The sequence below is a fragment of the Bos taurus genome, chromosome 1, assembly GCF_002263795.3.
Source record: "Bos taurus isolate L1 Dominette 01449 registration number 42190680 breed Hereford chromosome 1, ARS-UCD2.0, whole genome shotgun sequence".
Taxonomy (NCBI): Eukaryota; Metazoa; Chordata; class Mammalia; order Artiodactyla; family Bovidae; genus Bos; species Bos taurus.
This window is the reverse complement of record NC_037328.1, coordinates 125276124-125292985: the sequence shown is the minus strand read 5'-3', so window position 1 is coordinate 125292985 and position 16862 is coordinate 125276124. Positions and strand designations below refer to the sequence as shown.

General features: G+C 39.1%; 1 protein-coding gene across 2 annotated transcripts in view; it reads right to left on the bottom strand.

Moving 5' to 3' along the window:
* SLC9A9 (solute carrier family 9 member A9) overlaps nucleotides 1-16862 on the bottom strand; it is a 663428-nt gene that overhangs the window by 413600 nt on the left and 232966 nt on the right. For both annotated transcript variants that reach the window (XM_059885432.1, NM_001076068.1), the window contains 1 exon segment: nucleotides 15158-15263. In XM_059885432.1, the coding sequence (XP_059741415.1) occupies nucleotides 15158-15263 (106 nt within the window).

The window sequence follows — 16862 nt, the reverse complement described above, 5'->3', positions numbered from 1 at the left end:
GCTTTCCTGGTGGCTCAGGTGGTAAAGAGTCTGCCTGCAGTGTAGGAAACCTGGCTTCTATCCCTGGGTGGGGAAGATCCCCTGGAGAAGGGAATGGCTGCCCACTTCAGCATTCTTGCCTGGAGAATTTCATGGACAGAGGACCCTGGTGGGCTGCAGTCCATGGAGTCGACAAGAGTCCAACATGACTGAGAGACTAACACTTTCACTTTCACTTTAATTTAGTGACATCAGGGATAGTATGCTCACATCAATGGCACTAGATAAGATTTAACCATTTAACGGCCATTCTGAAAATAAGCAACATGGCACAGGCTTCAGGGTGAATCACAACAAACTGTGGAAAATTCCTGAAGAGATGGGGATACCAGACCACATTACCTGCCTCTGAGAAACCTGTATGCAGGTCAGCAAGCAAGAGTTAGAAGCAGACATGGAACAACGAACTGGTTCAAAATTGGGAAAGCAGTACATCAAGGCTGTATACTGTCACCCTGCTTATTTAACTTATATGTAGAGTATGTCATGCGAACTGCCGGGTTGGATGAAGCTCAAGCTGGAATCAAGATTGCAGGGGAAAATATCAATAACCTCAGATATGCAGATTATACTATCTTAATGGCAGAAAGCTAAGAGGAACTAAAGAGCCTCTTGATGAAAGTGAAAGAGGAGAGTGAAAAAGTTGGATTAAAATTCAACATTCAAAAAATGAAGAATACAGCATCCGGTCCTATCACTTCATGGCAAATAGATGAGGAAACAATGGAAACAGTGACAGACTTTATATTCTCAGCTCCAAAAGCACTGTGGACAATAACTGCAGCCATAAAATTAAAAGGCACTTGCTCCTTAGAAGAAAAGCTGTGACAAACCTAGATACCATATTAAAAATCAGAGACATCACTTTGCTGACAAATGTGTGTACAGTCAATGCCACAGCTTTTCCAGTAGTCATGTATTGATGTGATAGTTGGACCATAAAGAAGGCTGAGCACCAAAGAATTGATGCTTTCAAGCTGTGGTGTTGGAGAAGACTCTTGAGTGTCCCTTGGACAGTGAGGAGATCCAACCAGTCAATCCTAAAGGAAACCCTGCATATTCACTGGAAGGACTGATACTGAAGCTGAAGCGCCAATATCTTGGCCACCTGAAGAGCCGACTCAATGGAAACGATCCTGATGCTAGGAAAGAATAAGGAGGAAAAGAGGATGACAGAGGATTAGCTGGCTGCATGGCATCATCTACTCAATGGACATGAGTTTAAGCAAACTCAGGGAGATAGTGAAGGACAGGGAAGCCTGGTGTGCTGTAGTCCACAGGGCTGCAAAGAGTCAGACACAACTGAGCAACTAAACAATAACAACACAGGCTTCAGAATTTGACTTTCACATGTTCAGTTGAATTAAGTAGCTTCAGAAAAATCAGATGAAATTACATCATGATTCTGATCCTATAGGATAATACCAGCAATCACATGGTCTGAGTTTTATGTGTTTTGTTTTATGTAAGAATTCACTGGGTACTCACTCCACTATCTTTTGAAATGAGAAACTTCTTGCCATTAACCAATGAAGAGTAGACTAAATGCTGGAAGAATTTCTTCCTTTCCCATTAAACACTGCCTGCCATTCTAGCAATGAAAAAAATGATGTATTTGAGGACCCTTGGGACAGGAAAATTGATAAGAGCTCTCAACTTCTTTCCCATAAACAACTGATCTTTTAAAGCTATTAACACAGGAACTGAGCATTAAAGACAGTTAATTTATCATCCAATAGCTGGCAAGGGTGTCAGGCGTTAAAGTCATACTCTGAAAAACGGGCCCTGAGTTCACCTCTATAGTTGAACAGCTGCTCCTTCCCCAAATTTTAATCAGACTCCCTGAGCATCACATGCCCCAGCAAGGCAGAGCCCACATAAAACCTGCAATAAGCCTGCCATGTAAATTCATTATGGAGCCCAAGTAATATGAACAGATTATATTCTCTGGGCTGAAAGAGAGCTTTTAATTTAGATCAAAATTATGACTGCATACTGATTTGACCCCTTGTTCTCTGGAAATGTTTCTCCTGGAAAAAAATATTCAGAGTTGATCACTTAAAATAAAAGGCATTTTTTTGGTTGTTCAAAATGAGAATTCAAGCTTAAAACACACCGGAAATAAATACGCCTTAGGACAAAAACATCTTAACCACGAGTTCCTGAAGTTCAGATGCATGCCCCCTTCTCTGAGATTCTAAAAGACTTCGTAGCCTCTTCCCCAAAAGTTGAATGGGCAGTGTTTCAGATCATGTTATGAACAGAAGCCAGTTTGACAACGCCGGAAATTTTACTTCCCGTGTAGCCAAAGTCATGGTTGGTTCTTCTCAGAGATGTCCCAGATACCTAGTGATGAACTGTCGCCTATCATTAGTCCACTGTCTTGCGAATGTATGTCACAGGTTACAACACAGAGGAGAGAGAATCTCTATCAATCCCCCTATCAGGTATTCAAGGACATTAAATAGAGATAAGGCTTTCAGATGTAGTGACAAACATGCAACCTATCAACCTGAAGGACTGATTAGTCACAGAAGAATCAAGAAGAATCACACAAACTCTGTGAGTGACAGTCCCAGCTTTATGTAGTGGGGAGAGAGTAAGGTTTAGTTATGCTAACATACTTTGAATAGTTTTAAATTATCCTAAATGTTGGTAATGGATTTGGCGAGTGGTTGCCTACTACCTCTGGTGGGGGGGAAATAGTACCTATTGTGTGAAAGATGCAGATAAAACAAATGATTCATCAATCTACTCTTCTTCATCTGTTCCCATGCTGATCATACAACCCTCTAGATATTTATCTTTTTACGCAGGTCAGCCTATAGGGAGACTGCTTTTGTCATATGATCTTTGGGGTGCTTGAAATCCTAGTGACAGCAATTTCCTGTGGTAAATAATAAAGTGGATGCTGATTATGATTCAGCTTCCTACATAACTTGACTATAGAAAGAAAATGAACTGATCAAGCTAATGTGGATAGTCTGGGCCATGGATCAGTAATTTCTTGGTGCTTTTTTTATATCAGTGCCCTGCTGTCCGCCTCTGCCTCATACATACTTTGCTTAGCACAAATCATTATCTTAGTACATGGCTGGTCATCCCAGCCTGGACTAGAGATCATCAGGTTCTTTCATGTAGAGAGAACCAAAATTTCAAACAGAGGCAAAAATGAATAAGGAGTTACATACATTGTTCATTGTGATTTAGTGAACAATGTACGTCAGAAGACAAAACTATCCCTTCCAATGTTCTCTCAAAACTGGTTTGTTGCCTAGAATGTTAACTCAAAGTTACTTGAGGATATAAATGACAATATTTTAAAGAATCTCCATCACATAGCATATCAAGAACGGATGTGGCAGAAAACATCCCTGCTTTCCAACCCAGGGAGGTAACCTCTTCCCAGGACTTGGTAAGAACTGAATAGATAAATTCCTAGTGAGGATCATAAAATCTGACAATAAGGAAAGTGAGGCAATCAGAACCAAGAATGAAGAAAACTAGGAAGACAATGAGAACGATGAAGGACAGCATCCAGAGAAAACCTGGAGTCCCACACTCGAGACACTAGAAGTACAAAGGAGAGAGCCTATAATCTTGAGCAGACAAATGAAAGGATCCCAAGAAAGATACTTCACCAGCTTTCTAACCTGAAGAAATACTTCATATAGTTTGAAAGTATTAAAGACTACCTAAAGTTTCATAGCCCATTTAAACTGATTTCAGCATTTCTAAACCAAGCTGAGAAGGATCATTTGTTGTCATACTCTTCGGCCATTTTGATAAATATTTTAATGAACACGGCTGCTTGAGTGAAAATTGGATTGCTTTAAAACAGCTCTTTTGCTGTGTTTCTACTTCCTGAACTCAGCATCATCTCTCAGTCCAATCACATTCAATGTCTACTACCTCTGAATATTGTAGTGAATAACAGAGTGCTAGTTCTCACATAAGTTACTCCACTAATCATCATTATTATTGCCATGGTCATTCCTGATTAGATTTATGATTATTTCACCAATTTCTTTGCTCACCACTCCTGTCTCCCACTCCTATTTAGTTCAGTTTCTTATTTCTATCACTGATTATCCATGAGTGGTCAACTCTTTTTAATCTGTAAATGTCTTTATTTCATTCTTTCCCTAGAATGGTAACCTTGTTTGTAGGCTATTTAGAACCCTGTTTATGGATTATTTTCCCTCAGTACTTAGTACGTATTATTCTACTGTCCTCAGGCAACTATTAATGCTAATAAGAAAACTGCTGCCTTCTAAATTGTTTTCCACTGTCAGCAATTCATCTTTCCTCTCTGGTTGCTTTTCAGATTTCCACTTTGTCTTTGATGATCTCATACTTCACTATAATATATTTGGATGTGAGATAATTTTAATTTATCCAGTTCTGGACATAATGTGATGTCTTAATTTTTCTCTTCAATTCTGGAAAATTACCATCCATTATTTCTTCAAGTAGTGCCACAAATTAACTCTGCTCTGCATCCTGGTTCATTTGCAAATTTTATCTTTTGATTAACCATCTGCATTTAATAGGACATTTATCTCATCTGTTTAGTTTTTAATGTCAATATATGCATTTTTCATTTTGGAACAGTCTTTCGCTTCTTCTTTTTTTATTCTTTCCTAACTTGTTTTCTGCTCCTCCACTTATCTCTTTAGTCACTTTAATATGCTCATTTTTTATAATATATCTCAATATTTTATATTTTTTGTTTAGTTCCTTAGAGTGCTTGTTCTGATTTACTTTTGGTTACCTCCTGGGTTTTCTTCATAGTGGAGTCATTTCCTTCCTTGGCTTGTAAATTTTTACTGTGAATTTATTTTCAGGAAGCGTTTTTTTACTGTGGGATTTCCATGTTTCTGAGTTGAGATAGTATCACTTCAGAGAAGTTTAGCATATTTAGAAATAAGGGAAGGAAAATAAGTCAGGGGCAGGAGTTTCAATAGTCCTAAAAACTTTTAATCTTAATTCATTGGCTTGTATTTCCTGTACACAACTTCCTGGATCAGGGACTTTGATGCAAAATCCAAAAGGCAAGTGTCCTCACCATTTCTTAAGGCTGATGGACAGAGTCTGTGATGGAGAGAGCACTTTGAGACTGCAGGCTTTATTCAAAGAGCTTTGCACAAGTATATTATCATGAATGAGCTTATAAGACAGAGCTCTGATTTCCACAGGGAAATGGGACTCCAGCTCCCAAACCTCTGGGTCTATATCCCACACAAAATCATGTGGCTACCGACAATGGCAGCTTCCCACTGTAGCCTTGATTCTCTTGTTTCTTACACTTAGGGAATTTCTTTTCCTCTTCTTCAAATAAATCCTACATTTAGAAGATATTTTTTTGCCTTTTTAGATAAAGCATTTTTTTTTTAAGTTTGTAAAGGCATGGGGCCTATCTGCTTCATTTCAGTTCATTATGTCCTGAACATTCCATTATTGTGAAATCAGTAGTTGTTATTCTGGGATTAAACTGGTCTTTTCAGTCACTTTCTTCTAATAGTAGATTCCATGCCACGGGCCACAAGGATGAGGATATCATTCATATCTGGCCAGTCACCATGTTTAATTTCCATGGAGTCCTGTGTGATTGGTCTAGAGGTGATCTTCTGATACAAGCAGAGCCAACAGGAGTCCTTCTCTGTGGCTGATATGCAAATACTGGGAGAATTAAGTGTTATTTTGAGCTAGAACAATATAAGCCTGGAGATAGCATCAGTTACCCTTTCCTGCAGTCTGTGTGTGTGTGTATATATATATATATATATATAAATTTTTATTGTGCATAGATATGTACACATATATCTGTGCAGTCTATCTGCAGTAGGAAAGAATGATGTTAGCACTCAGAGGGAATCAGAGCCAAGAAAGAAGACCATGATATTTGAACCCCTAAATCCTGGTATGTCCAGAGTCAGCTCAACTCCTGTTAAATAGGCCAGTGAAATCCTTTGCTTAAGCTAATTTGAATTGGGTTTCTGTCACTTACATCTGATTTACATACCAATAAACTAACTTATAGTGGGACTGAAATAAGATACCATCAACATGGATTTCTTTTATTTATTTATTCTTGGTAGGTCAGTTTGCAGTGCATGGTTTGACATGAAGCAAAGCCAGTTCTGAGTTTCGGAGAAATAGTAAGCAAATGTCAGATCTAATCTGAGAGACAAGGGATGGAGTCCCAGGATGAAGCCAAGGTCAGTTCCTGTCATCTGAACAGGGACATTAAGAGGCAGGGTAGGGGAGGTTCCAGAGTCATAGCCAGGAACCAGGGATCCAGGAAACAGGAACCAGGGATCAGGAATGAGAAAAAACAAACAAGGCTGCTGTAGCAGGCATGGGTGTGGCAGCACACGCTGGGCTTTCTGACTGAAGCTGGAGGTCAGCTGAGCTCTGCCTCCCAGTTGCTTCTTAAAGATACCAGGACCCCTTTCCATCCCTACCAGGTGCCGCCACCTGGTGTCCAAAAGATGAAGTTGGCATGGAACTCCCTGCCAGGATAAGGAGCCTTAAGCCAAGAGGACCATAATTTTTTTTCTTTTTTTCAATTATGTATACCAGCAGTATCCAGACAGGCATCAGAATAAATGCATTTCATGCTGATTATCAGTTTCCAAGGTAAATATAAAAGTAACTTATCCTCAGAAAGATATGTCAAGATACAAGAAATTTGTTTTTAAGTTAAGCAGATTTATGAGAAATATTGCACTTTCTGGCTGGAATAACAGTTTTGGTCCATGCTCATCCAAAGGAGACATCTTCTTATCACCTCTTTGTTTACAGCTACGGGTCAAACGGGGGAATTAGAGCTAATGAGGATAACAAATAAGGCTTTTCACATATTTAGAAGAAGAGATATGAAGAATATTAAACACCCATCCTCTGGAATGAATTTTAATTTTAATAATTAGTAAAATGTCCCCATCTGTATTTGAAAGGTTGAGGAACTTCCAGATAATTAGCTTCATGTCGTGGGTGATGGAGAACCACCTATTTGCCTTCGAGGAGCTTGTAATCTACGTAGAGATGCTGGTACCAAGAGGAAGAATAGATTTCCTTAGCACTGTATGTTCAGAACCCATCTCTACAGAGCTATTTTCTGGGATAATTTTTAGAGCAAGTTTTTGTTACACATATTAAATCCTGCGTTAGCTATCATTCACCTGTTTCACTGAGGAGTTAAGTTGAGAGCAGGGATAGGTGGCTGTGCCCATCCTTCTACATCATCAGGGCTCAGCACAATGTCTGCTTATAGGTCCTCAGTACATTTTTGCTGAAAGACTGGATGACATCTCAAGGTTCCTGTTAGTTGCATGGCACTTGGAGTCTCACAGCCATCCCATTAATTTCCATTTTAAATTTCTCTTAAGATGCATGCACTATAAGAAATGTGCTCTTTCAAAATGTCACTCACGCTAAGTGCCAAGCATTCACCAGTGTCACACTTTAAATGACATTTTCTAGTAAGAACCTCTAAGCAGCGTAACACTCTTATTTAAAAAAAGAAAACAGTGCTCCATTTCCCACCCTCTTTTAATAATCTACATTGAATTTCCTTGTAAGCATTTGCTTACCAGAAAATGAAGGAACCTAGCATGTATTTATTATCATCCAACAGCCAGCTGTTTAATGAGGTTCTGATTTTATCTTTAAGAAAATCTGGAAGCATTTGTACACTGTGCAATTATTTCACAAGAAGATATTTCAGTACAATACTGGCAGTACTTCAGTTTTGCAGATAAATGACTGAGAACACTCATCGTCCTCTTTCTTCTCCTTCATGGGTAGAAAAATGTCAGATTTAAAGCTCTCTAGAATCTACATTTAAATGAAGATTGCCAATTATCAAGTATGTTAATGGACAATTCATTGGACCAAAGCTGATCATTGTATATATTTATATCCAAGCCAAAAAGAATATAAAAATCACCTGTGATCCCACCTAACACTTTGATCTTGTATATAAATTATAATATATTATAATTATACACACATAAATTTGGCTGTGGTTTTTTTAACCAAAAATTAATAGGTCTTATAGTATACACCATTTAAATTTTTTTCAGGCCTTCCCTTGTGGTCCAGCTATTGAAACTTCATGCTCCCAAAGCAGGGAGCCTGGGGTCAATCTCTGGTCAGGGAACTAGATTCCATATGCCTCAAGCAAGAGCCCATATGTGGCAAATAAAACCCGGTGCAGCCAAATAAATGAATAAAAATAAGTATTTAAAAATATATAAAAGTAACATTTTCCTATTTTACCTCAAAATATATTGTGAATATCTTTTAATATCAATAATTTTTCTATCATTTTTTAAATGTCTGCATAGAATTTCATGATTTTAATATAATTTACTCAACCAACTAGTAATTTAAGTACACCTTTTTGTTCAAAGCAATGCACTCATCCTCATGAAGAAATTTTTACACATACCCTTAAATGCTTAAGACAAATTTCTAGAAATGAAGTAAATGGGTGAAAGTGTTCACAAATTCTAATGACTATAAATATTGCCAAACTGCCTTTATCAATGTTCTATTCCTTTTCTCTTTTTTTATCAGTAATGGGGGAGGGTTCCCATTTCCCCAAACTCTGATTTACCCCAAGTATGACTGTTCTCTCTTGAGTTCTGAAAATTTGAAGATTTGCTAGGCAAAAAATGATATTTAATTTGTTTCATTACTAGTGAAGCTGATCTTATTATAATGTAAATTATAATAAGTAAAAATTTATAATAATAATAATAAATAATAATAATTATAATTATAATAAGTAATAATAATAATAAATGATAAATAATAATAATAAATTATAATAAGTAAAAAAATAAGTAAAAATTATAATAAGTAAAAAAATTAATTACTATAATATAAATAATTAAATGGCCAGTAGAATACTGGCCATTTATGTTTCTTCTCTTGTTCATTATCTACTGACATCTTTTGCCCATTTTTCTATCACATTTACTTTTTCTTTATTGGTCTTTTGTAACAGGAGTACTATCAGAAGCTAATATCTAGTGCTTACTGAATGTTATAAGTCAGGCCCTATTCCAGGTGCTTTTTGTTTAATCCTACCCAATGAGGTAAGTGCTATTAATATCACCATCTCTGTTTTATAAAGCACACATCTGGTGCAAGGAGAGGTTAAGTAATTTACCTCAGGTAACAGAACTAGTTACCTGATTTAGTTACACTTGGTATACTAAAAAGATTGACAATCAAAATACATATTTGAAAGACATCAGTGTGTCTGTTGAAACTACTTTCGCTGGTCTATCTTTCATCATTTAATTTTGTTTGTAGTGACTTTTGCCTGCTAGGATTGATTGACTCTATTCTCATCAAATAAATTGGCTTTTCTTTTATTTTGATCACCTGAAGAATAGTTTGAATACATTAATTCAAATGCATACAAACATTCAGATAGTATGAAAGGATACAAAATAGAGTTAAATTATCTTTTCACTTTTATCATTGTCGTACGTAGCAAAAGTATCTCTTATTAACCATTTATGTCTTTATTTCTTCGGATGGCTGCCCTGTGATTCTGCATGCATGTCTGACTCTTTGTGATCCCATAGACTGTAGCCCACCAACCTCCTCTGTCCATGGGATTCTCCAGGCAAGAATACTGGAGTAGGTTGCCATTTCCTTCTCCAGGGGATCTTCCCGACTCCGGGAACCCGCGTCTCCTGCAGTTCCTGCGTTGGCAGGGTTCTTTACCACTGAGCCACCTGGGAAGCCCAACATTTATTTATTTGGCTGTGTCAGGTCTTAGTTGCTCCACAGCATGTCAGATCTTTGTTCCCCAACCAGGGATTGAACCTGTGGCCTTTGCACTGCAACTCAGACTTTATGTGTGTGTGTATATATATACACACACACTTTCATTTCTTGACTTATCAACTCCATATGTAAAAATTGATTTCTTACTGTGAGAGACATGGTGTTTCAGGTAACATAGCCCTGCTTTTCTCTCTCCTCCGCCAATTAGCTTTCACAAGTAATATCAGCTTTGGTTGTGAGAACCTATATAATGTTAAATAATATACTTCAACTTCTAGTTCTTGATTTTAGACTGTGTGCTTTAACTAAGTCATTCATTCCTAATGGGGGAAATCACATGTAAAAATGGTTATTCTCTCTATTCCCTGGTTCATAAAATGTCATATTTATGAAGGAATGCTTCACTAGAAGCAGATCTTTCTTTAGTCATTTCACTGAAACCAGAGATATGTATAAGTAGAATGAAAGATATTGATTTACGTGACTATATAAATTATAAGTATATATATACTTACAAGCACGGATTATGTAGATTATATAGATTATACAGCCTTTCCAACTATATTGCTTTATTTATTGCCCAGAATAATTCTGTAATGTATACAGAACCAGTGTTCTTACATAATATAGGTAAGGAAACAAGTGTGAAAAGTTTATGGTCATATAAAGTCACCGTCATGGTTTTTGCCGTTTTATTTTGTTTCTGATCAGCCTCCACTCTTCTTTTTTAATTTTATTTTTTGAAAAAGTTTGGCTGCATGGGGTCTTAGTTGCCACACACAGCAACAAACATCCACTTGTCTTTTTAAATTTATTTTATTAAATTAAATTAAAAACAAAATTCGGCTGCGTGGTATCTTTGTTGTAGTGCACAGACTCTCTAGCTGTAGCAGCGTGAGCTCAGTTATCCTTCAGCATGAGGGATCTCAGTTCTTCGACCAGGGATAGAACCCATGTCCTCCGCATTGCAACGTGAATTCTTAACCACTGGAAAACCAGGGGAGTCCCCACTCTTCCTTTTTTGTGGCAGTATTACTCTGAGCGATAATCCCACCTTGCCCCAGTCTCAGTTCATGTGCTTTCAATTAAAATCAATTACTGCCTTAAATTCATGAATAATGTGACTTAGACCCGAGACAGTAAACTCAGCACATCTCCCTGGCCTCAAGTGAGTCTGGAATGGCATCAGAACCTACAAGATGTACCAAGATTATTTCTGGGAATAATGGGACAAAGATTCTGGCCCTACTCTCCTGATTAAAGATACAGCCCTGGGAGATGCTGGCAGCCATCTGTGACCAGGTGTGTGAGATAACCCTGAAGAGGCTGAGTGAGGAGAGAGCTGTGTTTGTTTCACTGGCCCTTTCCTGAGCCACGTCTACTCGTGCTGTTCAGTTACCTCAGTTCACACAGATTCCCCTTGTGTTTACTCCAGTTTGGGTTGATTCCATGTCAACGGTAATAACTGCACAGTTAATTCGTGACAATCCTGACACCAGCTTTTTGACTTACATCTAAGGCTCTTTCTACCCTACCATGTTGCCTCTTTGTTCAGGATTCAAAAACACACATCTTTTAAGATGTCTTCATTGTATCTTTTGCCTTCCTTCATAGTCTATTACGCATTCTTAGAAATGCAAATCCATCACGTGGAATTCATTCATGAGCCATTATGCATACATGTTTGGGCATGACATTCCCTATATACTTGGAACAATCGTATGGAGCAGAGAAGAGCTAATTCCAAAACTTTTTGTTAAATAAAGTTACTTTCATCTTAAGGTAACTCTGGATCATTTTAAGTCTTAGGGACACCACCCACCATGCACTGCTATGTTCAGGAGTTGTGATCATCAAATTCAATTATACATTACAGTAGTTGTTTGAAATTCAGAGCACATTTAGCCTAAGAAAAAGTATTATAACTGTTACTTAGATTAGCACAGAAAAGCTAATTTAAACTATGGCATTATGGTGTGCACACATGCTCAGTTGTGTCCAACTCTTTGTGACCCTATGCAGCCCACCAGCGGAGAAGGCAATGGCACCCCACTCCAGTGTTCTTGCCTGGAGAATCCCAGGGACGGGGAGCCTGGTGGGCTGTGGTCTATGGGGTCGCACAGAGTCAGACATGACTGGACGGACTTAGCAGCAGCAGCCCACCAGGCTTCTCTGTTCATTGGATTTTTCACGAAAGAATACTGGAAAGGGTTGCCATTTCCTTTTCCAGGAGATCTTCCTGACTCAGGGACTGAACCCATCTCCTGTGTCTCCTGCATTGCAGGCAGATTCTTTACCACTGAGTCACCAGGCAAGCCCAATTTAAATTAAAATATGGCTAAATTACTCTGTATTTGAATGAGAAATGCTAGAACAGAGTATTGTCACAAAACTAACAATAAAACTTTTTTAAATATTAAGAGGATGGTACTTAAACAAGGAGATTTGCTGTTGGAAGATGAGAAGGTAAATGAAAGTGTATGACCATTCCAAAGAGGCTCCAGAGTCACTGCAAAGGCCATAGTGGTCGATGATTTAGGTCCCTTACTGTACTTGATTTCACATCAAAATGTGTCTTTTCTTCTCCATGATACAATAAAAAACTCTATCTCTTTTCTTAAACTTCAAAACCACACAAAGATGGAACTGAAAAAGGGAAAATACAAAACAGATTTTCATCTTCTCTTTCAATGTATGTTTCAAGTGCAAAGACTCCATCTTCAGATGTTACTATCTAGAGACGCAAATATACATGCAAACCTAAGAGTGCACTGCTGAGCTGGCAGAGAATTAGGCACACAGAAAGGAAGGGTAGGGTCTTAGCATGTGGGCTAGTGGTTCCCAGAGGAGGAGTCTGAGGTATGTGGTAAAAGACTTGATGAGCCAAAAACAGGAGCTGTGAAGAGAGAGCTTAATGCAGGTAAAGAAAAGCATAGGTTACAAGTCAGAGACTTGACTGGGCACTATGTGAAGTTTAGAGTGAAGAAAGAGGAAAATGGAGAGACAAATGTTGAACTTCTGGTCTGAAGGTCATGGAAAACTTTTTAGTAGGGCTCTTGCAAGGTAAATAGAAGATAGTTGGAAGAGAGAGGGTGGGGTGCAGCATTAAAAGGAGAGGGAATGTATGGGTAAGTAGATGTATAAAATGAGACTGTCATATGGGCTGTAAACTAAGTTTAAGACGCATGTGAGAAAAGTGAAGAGTGAAACACATGGACAATTGTGCAAGATGAGACAAGTAATTAATAGACAGGAGAGGTGGACAGAGTCCAGACCCAGCGTAACCTAAGTACAAGTGGCCTGCTGAATTCGCAGGTTCCTCATCCAACAATCTGAGGTTAGTTAGCTGACTCTGCAGACAGGGAGCTGGCGGGTGGAAAGGATTGGCTGTACTGTGCCATTTCGTATAAGGGACTTGAGCACCTGTGGATTTTGGTATCCACACGTGGCCTGGAACCAGTCCCTTGTGGATGCAGAGGGACAGCTGTGCATTAATGCTCAGTAGAGCTCCCGGGAGGGGCCGATGGAATCCGCATGCACTGGGTGGAAGAAAGAGCCTGCAGATTTCAATGTGTGGCAGTGTCCATGTCAAGAACTCCTAATTTAGGATTTACCTTTATTTTAAAGTTAAAACTCATTGGGGTCACTCTGTACAATACCTGAAATGTCAAAGCTGGGAAGCACAAGATTTTGGTTAGAATGGCAAGTGTCTGGTGCCTAGAAAGGAAGGGATCCTGATATGGTGCGAAACACATTTTGTTACAACATGCAATGCACGGGTAGGGGAGTAGAAAATGCACTGCCAGTTAATAACCACCTATGGACCCGAGGCGATATTAAATGGATTGTTCCAGATGTCCTCCAGGCTTGTGCTCAGCAGCATCAACATTCATCCTTGGAGTCTGCATTTTTAATGGAAAACTACTGTGAATGGTCGTGCTGAAAGCAGAAAGGCCAAATCTTTCCTTGGTTGTAGCTGCACGATTCTTTCCCAAGCTCATTTGTGCTTTAGTGATTTCGCTTTGCTTGGCCTTTTACAACTTGGCAGTTCAGGAAGTGAAGACGAGAGACTCAGCAGATTTTAAACAAGTTTTACTCCAAATGTTCCCTTAATACTAGTATTTCTTGGACAGAGATTCCTGATGTTTTAGTGAACTGTTCTTGGTGTTTCTTTATAAGCATCCTTTGGCATTTGTGAATGTGCCATGGCTTTTGCTCTTAATTTGGACTCACTGATATTTTACTAAAAAGCAGGAAAGGCACTTCTTGGGAGCCAGGTGAAATATAAGGTTTTTTTTTTTTTTTTTTTTTGACTCTTTCCTGAACGTTGCTGAATACAGTGGTAACTTTGGGATAGCAGACTTGAGAAATGTCAGCTGGGAGAAAAAAAGAGAGGTGCTGCTCTGCTGTTGCCTAGACTGCTCTGTGAGGTCTGACTGAAAAATCCTTTGTTAGTTTGCAATACATTTTCAAATGCATTCAAAGTAATTAGCACCCTGAATTGAATCTTGTTGTCACAGTTAATTATTAGATGGATACTTTCCTTTGGGGTATTTGACAGTTGCCCAAAATGTTAGTCTTAATCTAAAACCAAGAAGAGACCTCTGACATAGTGAAAGCCACCAAAATGGCATTTATTAAATATAAATGGTGAGTGCCTGAAGGGGAGGTGAGAAGAGAGCACTAATTCTCATCCTGAAATGAAAATTCCTCCAGAATGAAAGGGAAATTATATTACCTGTTAGCAGAAGGTTCATCAGTTTTACTTATCACGTGGATGATTTTAGAATGTGTGTATTCCTATAATGCATGACATTTGCATTGATAAATAGAGATTTATGACTCTCAACTTCTATCTCTGATTTGCCCAAATTCTTATACATACAATGGTTTCTATTAGTCTATTATCTGGAAAAATGACTTGAAAAAATTAAATAATACTGATTTAAAATGAAGAATGCAAAATAAATAAATAAATAAAATGAAGAAAGCTTATTTATGTGCATTTTAGGAACCCTAAGTGAATCAGGTAAATATATACACCAAGAAAAAAAAGCATTACCCTCTGAGTAGCTTTTTATCATAGACTGGAAACATGAAACTTAATAGTGTTAGAAATTAAGTGTACAATGAAATGTACACATTACTGGAGCTCTTCAGTGGTAATTATTCCTTAAAAGCTAGAAATTGCCTTTATCTCTATGATATAAGAGAAAAGATACTATTAAAGCCCCTAGGAATTATCACCATATTTGAAGCATCTTTCACTTGGTCAAAGAAGCACAAGCCAAGTTCTGGTACTTACTATGTAAGGACTATGGCGACTGCATCATTCAACACGCTCTCCCCAAACAAGAGTGTGTACAGGTCAGGGTCGACATGCAGCTCATGGAAAATGGCCAACACCGTCACTAGGGGAGACACACACAAATATACAGAGTTAGCTGGGATGTGGCCATAGACTTGTCCTTGGCTGTGGTCACCTGTATAAAGCACTCATTAAATGTTCATCTTCTCAAATCCATCAATATATACATACTGAACCTTTAACCAAAATCAACCTCATCCGTCACTCCCCTGCTTAAAAGATTTCTCTGGGCTCCCCACTGCTTACAGAGAAAGCTTGAGCTCCTTGGTACAAGTCTTCTATAATCTGTGCACTGTTTGCCTTCCAGCATCTCTATCTGCTCTCCCTGCCCCTGCTCTGTTGCCTCCCTCTAGCCACACTGATGGGGAAGGCAATGGCACCCCACTCCAGTACTCTTGCCTGGAAAATCCCATGGACAGAGGAGCCTGGTAGGCTGCAGTCCATGGGGTCTCGAAGAGTCGGACACGACTGAGCGACTTCACTTTCACTTTCCACTTTCATGTATTGGAGAAGGAAATGGCAGCCCACTTGTGTTCTTGCCTGGAGAATCCCAGGGACAGAGGAGCCTGGTGGGCTGTCATCTATGGGGTCGCACAGAGTCGGACACGACTAAAGCAACTTAGCAGCAGCAGCAGCCACACTGAACTTGTCAGAATTTCCTGAATACCGTGTGTCATTTTCTAATTACCTTGGCATTTGGGTTCACTTTAGCAGGGCAGCTATCTGTTTCTCATCCAGATGCTACCATTCTCCTCCCTTAAGTACATAAACCCACACATACACACACACACTTTTTGCTACAAAAAACCCCCAAACCTTTATTCAATCTTTAAAAGCCTCTCAAGTTTTCCCCCAGAGAAGGCAATGGCACCCCACTCCAGTACTCTTGCCTGGAAAATCGCATGGGCAGAGGAGCCTGCCAGGCTGCAGTCCGTGGGGTCGCTAAGAGTCAGACACGATCGAGTAACTTCACTTTCACTTTTCACTTTCATGCATTGGAGAAGGAAATGGCAACCCACTCCAGTGTTCTTGCCTGGAGAATCCCAGGGACAGGGGAGCCTGGTGGGCTGCAGTCTATGGGGTTGCACAGAGTTGGACACGACTGAAGCGACTTAGCAGCAGCAGCAGCAGCAGCAAGTTTTCCCCCAGCCCTCTGATCCCTCAGTAAATATCTGGGTCACTCCTTTTTGATCCCAGACTTTGGGATCACAGAACATACCATTTCTTGGCACATGCTCAAGAAGTGTTTGATGTGTGAATGACTGAGTGAGTGAATGAATGAAGGTTGTTGCAGCAGCTTATTCCTGTGAAGGGAGAGGTGGTTGGCACCTGGCTCTCATTCTCTCAAGATCACACTCATCTATACAGATGAACCCAATGTTCCTAAGAGCAGGGCCTAAGGTTCATTTTCAGCAGTCTGCTTCATGGCTCCTATATACCGTATAGTCATACAGAGCCTCTGGGCATATACCTGGGCAGTGAGTAATCACACACTGACTAACTGTGTTCACCAAAACTATTCAGTATCTTGATATTTGAAACAGTCATGCAAAGTGTGAACAGCTATCATTAGGAGAATGATCCACTGAGTGGACTACCAAACGGGAAAAGAGGGTGGTTGAAAATGATACTGATGGTATAT